The 15,850-nt window shown below is 36.9% G+C and overlaps 2 protein-coding genes across 2 annotated transcripts; one reads left to right on the top strand and one right to left on the bottom strand.

Annotated features, from left to right (window-relative positions):
• Positions 1–1,829: 1,829 nt before the first annotated feature.
• Positions 1,830–4,692, bottom strand: LOC130967867 (uncharacterized). Its single transcript, XM_057892903.1, has 5 exons — positions 4,447–4,692; positions 4,081–4,178; positions 3,805–3,904; positions 2,627–2,809; positions 1,830–2,149 (listed from the first exon to the last, which is right to left on the bottom strand). Exons 1-5 carry the CDS (start codon positions 4,501–4,503, stop codon positions 2,027–2,029), a joined length of 561 nt encoding a protein of 186 aa, XP_057748886.1. The 5' UTR covers positions 4,504–4,692; the 3' UTR covers positions 1,830–2,026.
• A 2,158-nt stretch (positions 4,693–6,850) lies between these two features.
• On the top strand, positions 6,851–8,373 carry LOC130965793 (uncharacterized). The gene is made up of 4 exons (XM_057890552.1): positions 6,851–7,015; positions 7,225–7,338; positions 7,513–7,631; positions 7,791–8,373. Exons 1-4 carry the CDS (start codon positions 6,851–6,853, stop codon positions 8,371–8,373), a joined length of 981 nt encoding a protein of 326 aa, XP_057746535.1.
• The last annotated feature ends 7,477 nt before the right edge of the window (positions 8,374–15,850 follow it).

The raw sequence follows: 15,850 nt of genomic DNA, 5'->3' as shown, positions 1-15,850 counted from the left end.
CCACAATTAGTCCTTGACATATCCGACTAAGTAATAGTGTGATAAACCAAAAAAAAATTTTAATAAAGTTCAACCAAATACCTTTAACTTCTTTTTTTTTAACCTTTAGTCGCGAGCTCCTAGTTGAATCTTTTAAATTCTGCATCTTCTCCTCCTAGTCTCCTACTATTAATTTTGATTAGAAATTAATTGTATTAGAAATTATAACTTAATTTTAATGCACTGTCAGTATAAAGTAGTTTTACACGTGCATTTAATTAAGTAACGACTACACAACTACACGACTGTGTAAAACGCTTTATACTGTTAGTGCATTAAAATTAAACTCTAGAAATTAATATCTGAAATTAATACTTGAGGTTTAAGCAAGTAATTGTATTAGAAGTTAGTATTTGAATTTTATTATAAAAAGACTAAAATTTGTGCAGAATTCATTTTAAGAGACTAACCAACTTTTTTTTACATTAATTTTAAAGAGAAAAAAATGTCTTTGTAGTTCAAAAATGCCCTCGGTGATTGTATTAAAAATTGAAAACCTGATATAATTTTAAAAAGACAAAAATATTCTTGTAATTAATATTTAAAGTACTAAAATACTCTTTAATTGTTAGCATGAAAAAACTAAATTATCCTATAGGATTAATTAAATTTGTTTGATTATATCAGAAATTAAAAATTTTAAGCTAATATTAAAAAGACTAAACCCTTATACAATTTTTTTCTTTTAAAAAAAAAACCCTTATACAATTATACTTGACCTTTAAACTAAAATATTTTTAGAATTAGACCAAAATATTTTTTTATAATAAAGGTTATTTAATTATATTAGAAATTATAAATTAAATTAAAAACTAAAATACCACTATAATTAAATGGTAGACTTATATTTCTTTATTGATTTATTAAAAAAACATTAGATCATAGTATGACTTTTAAAAAAAAAAAAAAAGATTGCTCAGACTCAATGATCCATACAAGTAATAAAAATTATCGATTTGTGCAGACAAAATTTTGCGTGTAAAGGTGTAATTTGTTATCTACGTTACCAAACTTTGGGTGCTTGTGATAAAAATTGGGTTCATAATTCATATGATAAAAAGTTTAGAAATCCATATTTACGAGAGATACCCAACAGTACCGCCATTTCCATTGCCAACCTTGGTCCTTTAAGCATCCAAAGATACTTTCACCATAGTAGAAAGCTCCCTCCTTCAAAAAGTATAAAACAGCTTCCAAAAAAAACTTATCTTAAAAAATTATTTTTAATTTTAAATGATTATTAAGATAGAAATTTTAAACTCCTACAATATAAATACAGGTTGTAAAAGACCATTAAAGAAAATTTGTATTACCCTTGTGGGCTTGTGGCTTGAGCTAATGTAATTAAACAATCATTGGTTCTCCTAAAATTTAAGTTGATTTATCTCTATGGTTGCACTTTTATACTTTCAATAAACATTTCTCAAAAACCTCAAAATGCTACGAATCAAAATGACAAATTACCACTGACAACCAGACAAAACGGGCACTAAAGTCTCCTTATAATTTAAGTTATATAATTTTTTTTATATTATTCGATAGTATTTTATAAAATAGGACACTAATCTCCTTATAAACATGAGTTTGACCTCTCTCCTGAGAATATTTATGTAGGCTTGATAAATTAAGACGTGTTGTGTATCACTAACCTGGGACGAGTTCATGTGTCCTTAAAAAGATGTTTGCTAATCTTTATTTTCTTAAGCATGAAGCATCTGCATCAAGCAAATGGCAATAAAAAATGAAGAAGAAAATAAGAACTATTTTTCAAGTATAGGATCTCTCAGATATAAGTAATTAAGGATAGATTGCAGTACTCTGTCAATGTCAATTTCAGTTAATCTAATCAGTCATATTTTCTATTGTATTTGTAAAGTTTCATCAAAATACAATAATACACACAGCATTAGGTGGATAGATAGATGATAATCTAACTTGGGAAAATATGAAACAAAAACCTTGAGTATACAACATTACAGAACAAATGTCACTCATCATCCTTGTATGGATACTCCTCGGGGACCTGCTTGAGAAGTTTTACCTGCAACTCAAACACATCATCACCTCGAAGCACATCACGGATCCAAGTGACCTCAGTCTTCATTGACACCTGAACATGGGCAAGCATAGAAACCATCAGACATGACAACGAACAAAGGAAAAAGAAATGAAGCATATGAAGTAGAAATCACCTTTAAAGATTCCAAATATCACAAGAAACAGAACATGATAAGAAAAATTATAGTAGATAATTGGATTGAGTACATGACAAGTATCTGAGGAAAAATTATTTATAAAGAAGAGAAATGACACCGGCAGCTTGTGACAAAAATTGATTTAAAAACTGCCCATTTCCACACACAAATAAACTGCTTAATGATTAAATCGCTCAAATTATTTCAGAAGCCAACAGCAGAAAGCGGCATCAACCATAAAAAAGCACTTTGCTAGTTTCTTAGTAGTTGAAAATGAGAAGAAAAACTGATGAAAAAAATAAACATTGATGAATATGGAAGTTCAGGTATGTAGGCCTAATATGTTAAATCATTTCAGATGTTGCTAACTTGCAATAGTACTAGAAGCTTACCATCTCTAAGGCTCCTCTAATGACACCACTTAACATGTTGCAATAGTAAAGACCTTGACAGGTGTCAGGAAGCTCAACAAAGTCTACCAAAGGATTATCCTCCAAAATGATACTACAACATGTACCTTCAGCATCCCAGTTGCTCACAGATGCAGTAACACCAAGGAACATCTTAAAACCAACCTGTATAATAACATTATTACAATTGATCAAAAACAAAACATGTCCTTTGCTATAACTATGCTTTATTAGTAACATAATTAACAACAACATACCCATCACACAGCTAACAAGCAATGAAATCAAGCATATCATTCCATCAAAACCCAAAGAAATTATATGTATAATCCCGGGATCCTCTCATATAACAATGGCCAAAGTAACTTGAAATACTTATACTACATAGTTTGATGATGACAAATTTAGGTTTAAAAGTGATTTGGAATGAAATATAGTCAGTTAGTCACCTAAAGTATGAACATGTTTGGTAATGTTGAGAAGGATGGCAGTACACACTAAACAATATATAGTTGCCATTCATTATGTGTCTTGAACTAGACATACGCTCTGTAATTTTAATGGACAGCCAAACCCACAGATAGGGGATCCTTTTGAACCCTCTATGGATCTTAGATGTTTGTAAATTTTCTCCAGTACATATCAAGAGAAAATGTTTTGTGTACCCATTTCCTCTCTCAATCCTTGTATGTTGTTTGGCCACCATTTAAACTGATTTGGCAGAATTTCCTTGAACTAAATTATAGCAAAAGCAAAGTTGGACATAAACTTAGGTATTACTTGTTCAACTATAATTGATTAGTTTCAGTCTTTTGATAAGCCGATGGGATGCAAACATATCCACTGCCTCTACATAGCAATCGTTTCAGACTTGTTTTCAATAGATCCAATTTGCACTATCTCAGAAGGATGCTTCATACTCCTTTAAATTAACAACGTTGCACTGCTGCTCTAAACCACTCAAAGATATGCTCAAAGCATCAGAAATGGAACACACCAACTAAAGCAAATTAGAAAACCAATATAACTATGAAGGCATGAAAAGAACCAATTATCAAACAAATTAATTGGACACAGAAAAGAAACGATGTTTAAATGAAGAAACTGAAAATTTTAGGCAATTTACAAGCACCAAAATAAACCAAGCAATAATGCAATACCTTTGCGATTACATCAGCAGTCTCTCTGAAATCAACGCACCTTGAGACATTGGATTTTGCTAAAAATTCGTCAATCAAACGGATTCCAATGTTATAACCCCTGATAACCAACCAAACAGCAAAATTTACATTAGTGATCAAAGTGACATGAATATAAACGAAAACTTTTTAGGCACTAAACTGAACCAAACTCTCCAAATTAGACATGAAAAAACCAAAATTCTATGTTATCAAGTGAAAAATCTGTAAGAGAGAGAAATTGATTCTGAACCGTACATTTGTTCAAGCTGCTTGTTCACCTCTTCAACCTCTTCCAGATCCGTGAGCAATTGACGCACAATCGCGCCATACGTTAGAGTAAAAAGCTCCGCATTCTGAAAATTCCAAAAGCAATCGTTAATACATACAAGAAAAACGACTCTATGAACTACGAGCGAAACAACGGTTCCGTGAACTACAATGTAAATTCAAATTTACATGTTCACGACTCTATGAACTACGAGCGAAACAACGGTTCCGTGAACTACAATGTAAATTCAAATTTACATGTTCACGTTAAAATTCGAGTGAGCAAGGAATCAAAACAGAGAGAGAGAGAGAGAGAGAGAGAGAGAGAGAGAGAGAGATGTTGTGTTTGCTTACAACACGCTCGATGTTAGCGAAGATGGCGTCGCCGGAACGAGGAGCAACTGGAGCCATTGACGGAGCTGAGTAAGCTTTTGCTGCGATCTGAGCTGCAAAGACGGAAACCCACTACACAACAGTCAAGGACAGCACTAGGAACAAAGATGCCTCTTCAGTTCTACGCTGGCCCGTTAAGCCTTTCGGGCCTACACAGGCTTATGGTTGGGTCTTTTTAGTCTTAATTTGGAATTCTCATAATTTTATAATATGGGCCAAGTTGGGTTCAGGCCTTCAGCCTTCTAGGCACGTAGCAATGGAGCATCTTGGGTGAGAGTTGTAATATGACCTAAAATAGAAAACAGATGGGACAATACGTAAACAAAGAGGTAAAAGAGGTTGCACTATCAAACAGTAGACCTGACGCACTTACGAGCTGCCTAGACACAGCTGTTGCCCAGCGGAGCAATCCGCGTCATCATCATCAAGTGAGCACAGCACACTAATGCTGTCCTCACCATAGCAGCTCCCGAAAAATAATCATGTATTGCACGCATTACCAATTGATCGTAGATTCCAATTTGAATTATTCTTGCATAAAAAACGAAACAATCCTACATGAATATTTATAAATCAATAAATCAATGTTAAAAGCCATATAAATGTGTTAAAAATACAAAAATTAAACATAATTAGATAGATGATAGATCACTATGTCAATACCAAAAAAATACATAAAACAATGTTAAAAAATATATATATCAACAATAGAAAAATAAAGTATCAAATTCTTTTCTTCAATTATATAGCTACATTATTATTATTATTATTATTAACAACTTAGCATGTTGATATTGTTACAATTAGTTGGGGCGTTACAAGTTATAGTAGTGCCTCAAAATCTTTTTTTTTTACTAAATCGTAAAGATTTTCATAGGTTTAATTGGAGTATACTTTTTCGTTTACTAAATCATAGGATTCCATAGATTTTATCAGCTTTTCGAAAATTGAACTGAATTAATCGATTTAACTGGGTTAATAAAAAATCAGTATTTAAATTGGTTCGGTTTATTTAAAAAAATCGATTTAAAAAATTAATAAAAACTACAATAAACTGGTTAAATTAATGTAGTTTTTTGGTCTGACTTTAAAAAAATAATTTTTAAATTTTGAATTTTTTTAATAAATTTGAGTAATGACTTCTTCTTCTCTAATCTTTTCATAACAGGTAATTTGTCACTTGTTTTGTTGTATTCATGTGATTTTCAGTTCATAATTCGTGTCTTGGTAATTTCATCTTTGTTCGCTTCATTGCAGGAGCAAGTGTTAAAAAACATAAAGATACGATCAAAAATGATGAGCGAAAGAATGAGAAAAGAGTAATGAGAGAGAATCGGATATGAGAGATTTAATTAGAAAGAGGGAAGGAGAAGAGAGTAATAAGAGGGAGAAAATGAGACGAAAGAGAAGAGAAATCGTAGAGAAAGAGTCGAAACGGATGAAAGATTAAGGGAGAAAACGAGATGATATTGGTGAGAAAGAAAAGAAACAGAGACAAGAGAAAGAAAAACATCTTTTGAAGAGTGTAAAGAACTGAAAGATTTAAAATAAAAAGACAAAAAAAAGAGATTAGATATTTTTAAAAAAATTTACATTGAAGTATAATTTAGAATTTTAAAGTTTTATAATTTAGAATTAGGACAAATTACCACCTTTTTTTTTATCCTCGTCATTATTATAACTCTATCTTGGGTAAATTACATTCAATAATCAATTACAGTCCAATTTTACATGAATCTCCCAAAATAAAAAACATTACGTGGATGTCTCCATGCATATTCTTATGTATATCGAATTTATTGAATTTGAATTAGACTTCATAGTACTAAATCGAATCAACATGATTCGAATTAGTTGGTGCACCGTAGTTAGATATCAATCGAATTTAATACCTTCGAATTAGCCTAAGTTGAAGTAAATCGAATCCATATGATTCGAATTACATTGAGTATTAGTAAATCAAATTAAGTCATTTCGATTTACAAATCATTAGTTGATCGAACGAGATAAAGTCGATTTATACCCAGTAGTGGCTAGTGGTAAATCGAATCACATAGGTTCGATTTGCTATTAAGTGACCTATATATATACAAAATCGAGTTGAATTAACTCGATTTAGTATAACCCCAACATATATAAATATGTTATGAACGTGAATTTCTCATCATAGTGGGACTCATTATGGCTATTGATGAGAGTTTTTTAGTTCTGGTACACTATAGAGGTTCGATTAAGAAAAAAAATAAGATCTGAAATTAAATTTACTGATAAGGATCCGTTGAGTGTTTTTCTCAAACCTTCGACGAGTTTCACTGAGTTTCAGAATACAATATTCCAAAAATTGGGGCTGCATGATGTGAAACGGATGGAGAAGTTATTCTATAGGATCCCGATTTCTGTGTTACGAAATTATGTGAAGTATGATTTATTCGTCATAGGCAATGACAAAGATTTGCAAGTTCTGTTCTATTGTCATCGTCAATTTCTCAATGTGAGGACCCCTGAGCTATTGGCCAAGCTTGTAGATGTGGTCTATAGTTCATGAGCTTCGAACCGGAATCCTCAATCCTCAGCAATTCTAGCTTGCTCTAGTTCAATGCCTCTTGGTGCCTCGTCATCTATACGGTGATTGCACATGAGGTAGTTTTGGTTGCATTTTCGTCTTTTGCAGCTGATCTGAACCGCAATCGTGACGGAAAAATAGGTGATACTCCTGTTATGGTCCCGGTTTCGAGATAGGGTGGAGTACCTGATGGTGTCGAGGATGTACTTCGTGATGATGATGATGATGATTTGGAGCCCGCCACGATTGCTGATGATAGCGATGATGACACAGCGAGGACTACTCCAACTGTGGGTGGTAGACCATCTAGTTCAGGAACGCAGCAATATCCTTCACACTCTTTAGCTTTGGACTTGTATACCATGTCATAGCAGGGGGTTCCGAGAGTACCTATTAGTTTTGGAGCCAGAGATACACTAAATACAGGAGCTCTAGCTGAGTTCTAGGTGGGTTAACAATTTCAGGATAAAGAGGAGGTCATGTTAAGCGTGAAGACTTATAGCATCCGCTGTGGGATTGAGTACAAAGTGTTGGAATCCGATCATCGCAAGCAATATGAGAAGTGTAAGGAGTTCGACAACAGGTGGATATAGTTGATTCGTATCAATCTCCGCCAGTGCAGAGGTATTTGGGAGGTAAAACAGTACAATGGACCTCATACTCTTCTAGCCACATTGATATCTAGTGATCATAGGATGCTTGATTATCATGTGATATTGGCCTTCATACTGCCTATGATTAGAGCTGATGCCGCCGTGTCGATCAAGGTATTGCATAATGCGACAGAGACACATTTCGATTTTAGACCGACGTATAGGAGGGTTTGGTTGGCTAAGCAGAATGTCGTGGCACAGATTTACGGAAATTGGGAAGTATCATATAATGATTTGCCATTATGGGTACTAGGTGTGCAAATCACGATGTCAGGAAATGTCGTAGGGTTAAGGACGAGTCCTATGCGAGTTGGTGGGCAAGTGGATGAGTCATCAGCTTACTTCCATCGACTTTTTTGGACATTTTCACGGTGTATCAAGGCCTTTCGTCATTGCAAGCCGTTGGTTAGTGTCGAGGGGACCCACTTGTACGGCAAGTACACAAGTACACTACTCGTCGTGATTGCTCAGGACGGCAACTCCAATATCATTCCTATTGCATTCGCACTTGTGGAGGGTGAGAGTGCAGAATTGTGGTCATTCTTTCAGTCTCACCTCCGGAAGCATGTAATGTCTCAACTAAGTAATCAACTCATATTGGGTAGGCACAACGGGATAAAGGCTGCATTGGAGGCTCTTGATGGTCGTTGGCTTTCACCTAATGTATACTAAGCATTTTGTATATGTCACGTGGTAGTGAATTTTGCCCTAAGTTTTAAGGACAAGGATGCATGGAGGTTTCTAATGAATGCTGCTTATGCCAAGACGGAGTCGAGTTCCACTACTAGTTTGACATCCTCCGATCCGAAGACCCTGCAATGTGTGGCTAGGCTAATCAGATTCACTATGCACAGTGGACTTAGTATCGGGACGAAGGTTGGAGATTCGGGCATATGACTACGAATATCACTAAGTGTGTAACTCAATACTAAAGGGTGTAAAGAACCTTCCAGTATGTTCGTTGGTAAAGTACACTTATAGGATACTGGTCGAGCTACTTGTTCGCAAAGGAAGAGAGACAGAGGCATAGTTAGAAATCGGACAGCAGTTTAGTCAGCATTTGATTAAGGCAATAGAAGCTAATCTGAAGGTCTCAAGGTGTTTCACGGTGACTTTGTACAACAGGGATAATTTTGAGTTCACTATAGCTAAAACCACTTCGACCGAGAGCTTCTCACTTGGCTCTTATAGAGTTTCCTTCACGGCCCAGACTTGTGATTGTGGCTATTTCCAAATACTTTAGTATCCATGTCGTCATTCCTTAGCATGCTGTGCATACGCATGTCTGAGTTGGGCCACATATGTTCATGAGGTGTATCACCTTAGCTCAGTGTTTGATGTTTATCGAATGGGATTCAAACTTCCAATCCCTGAGGTTTTTGGCTACCATATGATGGTGTGACAGTCATACCTTATCCCACTAAGAGACGTGCGTCTAAAGGGAATCTCAGGACTACTAGAATCCGTACTACCATGGACGAGGCTGACCCAAACAGGCCTAAGAGATGTGGGCTTTGCAGACAGCTTGGCCACACACGTAGGAGGTATCCATAGAGAGGAGTTAACATCGGTTCTGTATCCACCAGTAACGTGTAGGGTTGTGCTTAGTTATTCTAATGTTTTGTCTTCAGTGTCATCGTTGGTTTATTTTAATGTTGGTGTCCGTTGTAAGGGTTATTGTTGTTTCCATTCTTGCTTGATAGTTTATAAACTTCATCATATGATTGTTTCCGAGTATATTACGTATTATTATCTCACGTTATGAGACAACTTTATTATAAATTATGAAATAGTCATATAACATAAACGGGCTTCCAGACAATATGACGTACATGTCCTTCTAAATCTAATAAAATACATAACGCATATGCTAACTTAAGTTGTTTCTCAGTAAGGTATAACTACCATTGAGTCGATACTAAGTAACATTTAATAACATGTAACAACATGGAATACATAACATGAACTGAATAATGCAATAATCACCCGTCATAAGAGATGTTATCCTGTGAAGTATCAGCGGGGGCGCCTAATTCGTCGTGATCTCTGGCCTAGAGGGACCTCGTTCTCGTCTGGTATGCGCTCCTATGACGTGGATGGACTGGGATGTGCCAGAGTATGTGTAGCGAATGCTGAGGGGGGTGTCCCACCCAATGTAAATGTGTCATCCACAGGTCCAATAGGAGGCTCATTCAAATCCACATCAAGGTGTGCCTGGGATCCACCTACCTGAGATTTGCGTCTAGCCAAGTCATCCTTCTGCATGATCATGTTGATCTCGTCAAGGAAGTATGACCCACCGAACTCTACGTCAAGGCCCTCAATGCCAAACAAGTTCGATAGCATCTCACCTGGGCTAATGCACGTCTGACTCGCGTGCATTGCCACATCACTGCTAGGAACCCCAACGAAATAATCACCAAATCCTCGTCCGACCACATCGTCACCTGCCTCACCTCCACCACCCTAGCCATCACTTCCTCTACCATGATTGATGAACGTTATTTTTATGTTGGTATAGAAATGGTAATAAGTCCAATCGTGAGTATAGTCTAACCAACACACAAATTCCGCATCAAACAATTCTACAATCTACAATTGAGAGCATTAATCTCGAGTCGTCCTCCCTAGGAATTGCCTTAGAATGCACATTATTGATTAGGAAGTCTTTTGTGACGTGGAGAGTTGGTATGGGAATGTAAGCTAGCAAAAGGTAAACAACAATCAATCAATATAAAAGCCTTGGCCAAGGGTGAGTATTGGAAGTTCCATCATTATAGTTTCCTTCAATTATGATAGCAATTGAGTGTTGCTTCACTTAGTTAACCCCTAAGGATGGAGGAAAGTCAAGTGAAAGTAACTAACTTGAGTCATAAGTCCTAGCCTAGCCCTTGGGAAGTCTAGCTTTAGTGCACTCCAAGCCAATTAGCAATTCTCAATTCTCAATCAATATTGATGTCCACTACTCAAGTATCTCCAATAACTCAACCCCTAAGCCAAGTGAGAAAGTTCTACTCCATAGCTAGGGTTATCATTTCATCAAACATTTGGTGAGCATTCATGGTAGACATTGAAATTGAGAGAAAGGAGTTGAATTCAAACAACAATCACCAAACAATCAAACAATTACAATGGATGAACATAAAAATACCTCAATTCATTGATTCAAATCAAAATAATAAAGCATTTATAGATCTAGAGTGAAGGAATCAAAAGAACACAAATTAAGAGTGGGAGAAGAGTAGATCTACAACTTGTATCAAATCAAAAGTAAATTGGCAATTGATCTCACCAAGAAATCAAAGGAGAATTGTACTGGAGAATGAAATCCTAGTGAGAGGTTGGAGCTTCTCTCTCTACCAAGAATGTAACTACCTAATGGAAAAATCTAGAAATTGTGTCTAAAATGAGTGAATAGATCCCAAGCCCTTCAATCCTTGGTCTACTTAAGCTTCTCCCGCCAGAATTCTACCCCAAGACAGGGTTGGTAACTGCCTGAAATCGTTGGTCACGTTTTCTTCTTAAAAAATCACGTGCGTCCATCGGCGCGTACGCACACAGTGCGCGTACCGTCCCTGGGGTTTTAGCAATCTGCACGCAGGCGTGAAGTGCCGGGCGCGTCTATGAGGTTCTGGCTAAGCCGTTGGCTCCTAGCTTGGCTCCTTCACGCCGATCTGGTGGCGCGCATCCACGCGTACGCGCCATGTGCGCGTGCGCGTCGCTGCTCGAGTTTCCAAAACTCAAATTTCCATGCTCCTCTCCCTAATGGATGTTTCTATCCTCTCCTCTGAGCCATCCTTGTCCTATAAGCTCTGAAATCACTTAATACACGGATCACAGCATCGAATGGTAATAGAGGAGGGTTAAAATATATCGAATTCAATATAAAAGAAGCACGTTTTCATTTATGAGGAAAAATTGGGAAAGGAACAACAAACCATGAATTTTATATGAATAAGTGTGAAAGATTATTAATAAAACCCTCAAAACCTTATACAAGATAAACCCTAAAAATGGGGTTTATCAATGACCACCACCTCTACTACTCCCACCCTGACCACCATAACCTCCACTACCATGGGCCCCATAACCACTTCCACCACCACCTCCGTCACCTACGTCAGATCTATCATATCCACCACCATCACCACCTTCATCACCACCGTCGTATTCTCCACCACCACCTCCGTCACCCCCATCATCTCCACCATCACCACCCTCATCTTCACCGCTACCCTCATCCTCTCTGCCTCGCCCTCCACGCCGGGCTCTACCTTGAACACCACCCCTAGTTTTTCAAAGGCCGCGAACCCTCCCTTCTCTACGACCACGACCCTTTCCCTCCAATACATCAATGGAATTGTCGAGCCACCTCCACTCACGCTGACTAGAACATATCCCAACACGATATCTATCTAGGACATCAAGCACCTGGTCTATATTAGGAACGTGTCCTAGACCTCGCTGCATCGCCTTGGTTGGTATCGCAACTGCCCTGGGGTCACCAAAGAGGAGCTCAGGAGATAAGAATCTCCTGCCGTGCTCATGCCACCACTCCTAGTACGCATGTGAAGGTCCTGTGTTTGGAACAACATCAAACTGTAATACATGATGCGCCCTATTGGCTAAATGAATGTGACAACTCTGTAACGTATCAAGAAACTACCGATCTCCACCTCTGTCATCCTTTAACATCAAGAAATTGATATTGAGTGCGGCACGGGTCGATGATGTACTCCACCAAGCTAAGGTAGCACCCGATCCACCTGATGCCACTCTATGACAGCAAAATAGATTAATGCTGTCACAACCCTCTACAAGGTCATATGTCGTAGATCCAATATCTCGAGATGCACCACCTGAATGACATTAGGCAAGTTATATGGCATTTACACAAATTGTAAACATAACTAGTTATCATTAGTCATCATAAATAGTAAACAGTGCCAACATAACATTAGTGATGAACATATTGAAACCCTAAATACTCACATTCCCAGACTGAAGTAAATATATCCTAAGTCTCCAATGCGCGACTCGAGGCCCCTTGTCCCTCAACGTTGGATGATAACCTGACCATCTGAAACTCAAAATATTTTATCAACAATAAAAATAAATCGATAACATATTAAAAGTCACAACATAACCCAAAAGCAAGTACCTCAACGCCAACGGCCAATGAAAGACATCAAATCCATTAGGTCAGAAACCAGGAAACTGCCAGAAGATCTATGACTGCAGGAGCTGCAATGGACCGGCTAACTTGACGACATTCTTGTTGGCCACTCGATAGATGCACCGGTATGACTATGACAGAGCAACAAACCCTCAGCTATATCGACCCATGTCCTCTAGCTTGGCTACGTAGGGTAGCTAACGAATGTGAAGGCGTGTACTGGACTTATCACCAAATAGCTGAGTTGATAAGAGCATCATGATATACGCACGGGCATACCTTGATGGAGGAAAATTGTCGGTAAAGATTTCTCAATGAAATCTCGTTGCAAGTACAGTTCTAAACCAACAAACAATCCTCAATCAAAGTTTAATTTGTTTGTCACAAGTACAAACCCCAATAAAAATAACCGAAGTATTCAAACCTTGGGTCGTCTCTCAAGGAATTGCAGGAAAGTGTGCTCAATTATTGGTTATGGATTGTATCTTTTGGAGTTTTGGAATAAGAAACAAGAAATGTAAATGACACGAAAGTAAATGAAACTCAAATGATAAAAAGGTCTTGGTAAGGGTTGATAGTTAAAGATCTCTATCCTTATTATTAACCACAGCATGATAATTGCAAGGATCAATCCCATTAAGTCATCCTCTAACAAGTGAAGGAAAGTCAAATGAGCTTTATTAATCCTAGTCCATAAGTCCTAGCCAACTCACTAATTGAATTAGTGAAAGACTAGCGTTAACGGACACCAATTATTAATCACTTGGACATAGCAACTCAAGGTTTCCTAAGTTATCATCTGAAGTTAAGAACACAAAAATCTACTCTAACATCCTACCAAGTATTTTATCAAATACTTGAAAGGCAAAAAAGAAAAGACATCATAAAAGTTCAAGAAATGTAAATCTACAACTACTTAAAGCAAGAAAATAACAATAGCAAGCAATTAAACAATAAAAACATCAAACATAAATTGTATTAAATGGAAATAAAAGGAAGCAAAAGTGCATGAACATAAGAACAACAAAATAAAGGAAATAACAAATAAACTAAAAGAGCAAAGATGTAGAAACAAGAAATTGGAAGGGAAACTAAATCAAGACAAGAATTAAACCTAGATCTAAGAGAAATTAACCTAAATCTAACTTAATTCTAGAGAGAAGAGCGAGCTTTTCTCTCTAGAAAACTACCTACAACATGATGCTAAACTAAATTACTTGCTCCCCCTCTTGAGTTCTGCATCAAATAGCTTCAGAAATGAGTTAGATTTGGGCTTGGGCAGCTCAAAAATCGCCCCCAGCTTATTCACTTTAATGAGGTCACGTGCTGATTGTGATGTGTACGCATGGGCCATGCGTACGCGTCGTCTGGCGTTTTCCTTGTCATGCGTACGCGTCGCCTGGATGACCTCCTCTTCACGCGTGCGCATCTGTCACGCGTGCGTGTCGCTCTAAGCACTCCAAATCCTTATTTTCTATGAATTCTTCATCTTGCATGCTTTTCTCTTCACCTCTTTGATCCATTCTTTGTCCTTTCAATCCTGAATTCACTAACAAACATATCAAGGCATCGAGTGGAATCAAAGATGAATTAAAATTGACTAATTAAAGGCCTAAAAAGCATGTTTTCATTCGTAAGCATAAATTAGGAGAAATTAACAAAACCATGCTATTTCATTGAATAAATGTGAGATAAGTTGATAAAATTCCCTAAATTAAGCACAAGATAAACCACAAAATTGGGGTTTGTCATACCTCCTAACAATAGCATTATATGCAGCCTGCGAAAGCTCATTAAATGTCTCCAACTTCCAAGTGCACTTCACCGTGAACTTGTCGATGCAGTTCGCAGGAGGTAAAACACCCAATAGCTCCTCGAACCATGCCCACACAAGGCGGCCATCGTCGATGTGTTGTTCAAAGTTCGTGAGGTATCCGTTGACATACTGACCGTCGATCGAGAGCACTAACTGGTATACTGTATCCTGCAGTGTAATCGTACACTCTCCGAACGGCATGTGAAAAGTATGCGTCTCCGAATGCTATCTCTCCACGAATGCACTCACTAATGGCTCATCCAATCTAAACCAAGTCTTGTTCAGCCTTGCAAGATGATATAAACCGGTCATATGTAAGTACGGCATGATCTTGTCATCTAAAGGCATACCGTGTTACCTTCTCATGCTGGTGATACATTGCTGGGACTGCACAACGATACAAAATTGTTTATAACAACCATAACCAAACAGTGTTCGATTAAAAAAAATTCTAAATACGCTAAATATTGCATGCCCCTAATTTATAAAAAATCGTTTATAAGAACCATGAAAAAATTGTTCATAGGAACAACAACAAAATACTAAATAATGCATGACCTATTTAAAAAAAACCATAACCCAAATATATAATCTTACACGTTCAAACAAAAGAAAAAATGATAAAACAAAATGGGCCTAACATATGACTACTCTGAAAAAAAATTATCTTTAACATATAAAACATATCGCAATCCTCAATCACCATCATGACTGCCAAAGTTAAATTAAAGTTAATCCTAACCCTAAACTACTTCTCATTGAATATAGAACTAATAACTTAAAAAATCTAATAGAGCCTGCAATCACTACTCTAACTAACATTTTTAGGTACCATTTCAAGTTTTTGAAATCTAACCAACTAATAACTTACTACTTCTAACCACCATTTATATTGAAAAAAAATCAATTTTCTAATTTTTAACTAAGGACTATAAACAACTACTGGAGAAAGCATGTTAAAATTACTAGCATGACTAAATTATGTTGAAAACAAAAATTTTCATTCACTAACCTCTTCATAGATGGCACTAGCAATATGCGCAACTCCATCCAACCAATAGATGCGGTTTGGATCATCCTCCATGTGTTCAGATTTGAATTTTGTGGGGTTTATTTCCAAAATTTTTGTCCAGGTTCGTTTGTGGTGGGGTTGGGTG

The sequence above is a fragment of the Arachis stenosperma genome, chromosome 3 (assembly GCF_014773155.1).
Source record: "Arachis stenosperma cultivar V10309 chromosome 3, arast.V10309.gnm1.PFL2, whole genome shotgun sequence".
In the NCBI taxonomy this organism is placed as follows: domain Eukaryota; kingdom Viridiplantae; phylum Streptophyta; class Magnoliopsida; order Fabales; family Fabaceae; genus Arachis; species Arachis stenosperma.
The sequence above is the reverse complement of the archived record's forward strand: the minus strand, read 5'-3'. Positions and strand labels throughout refer to the sequence as shown.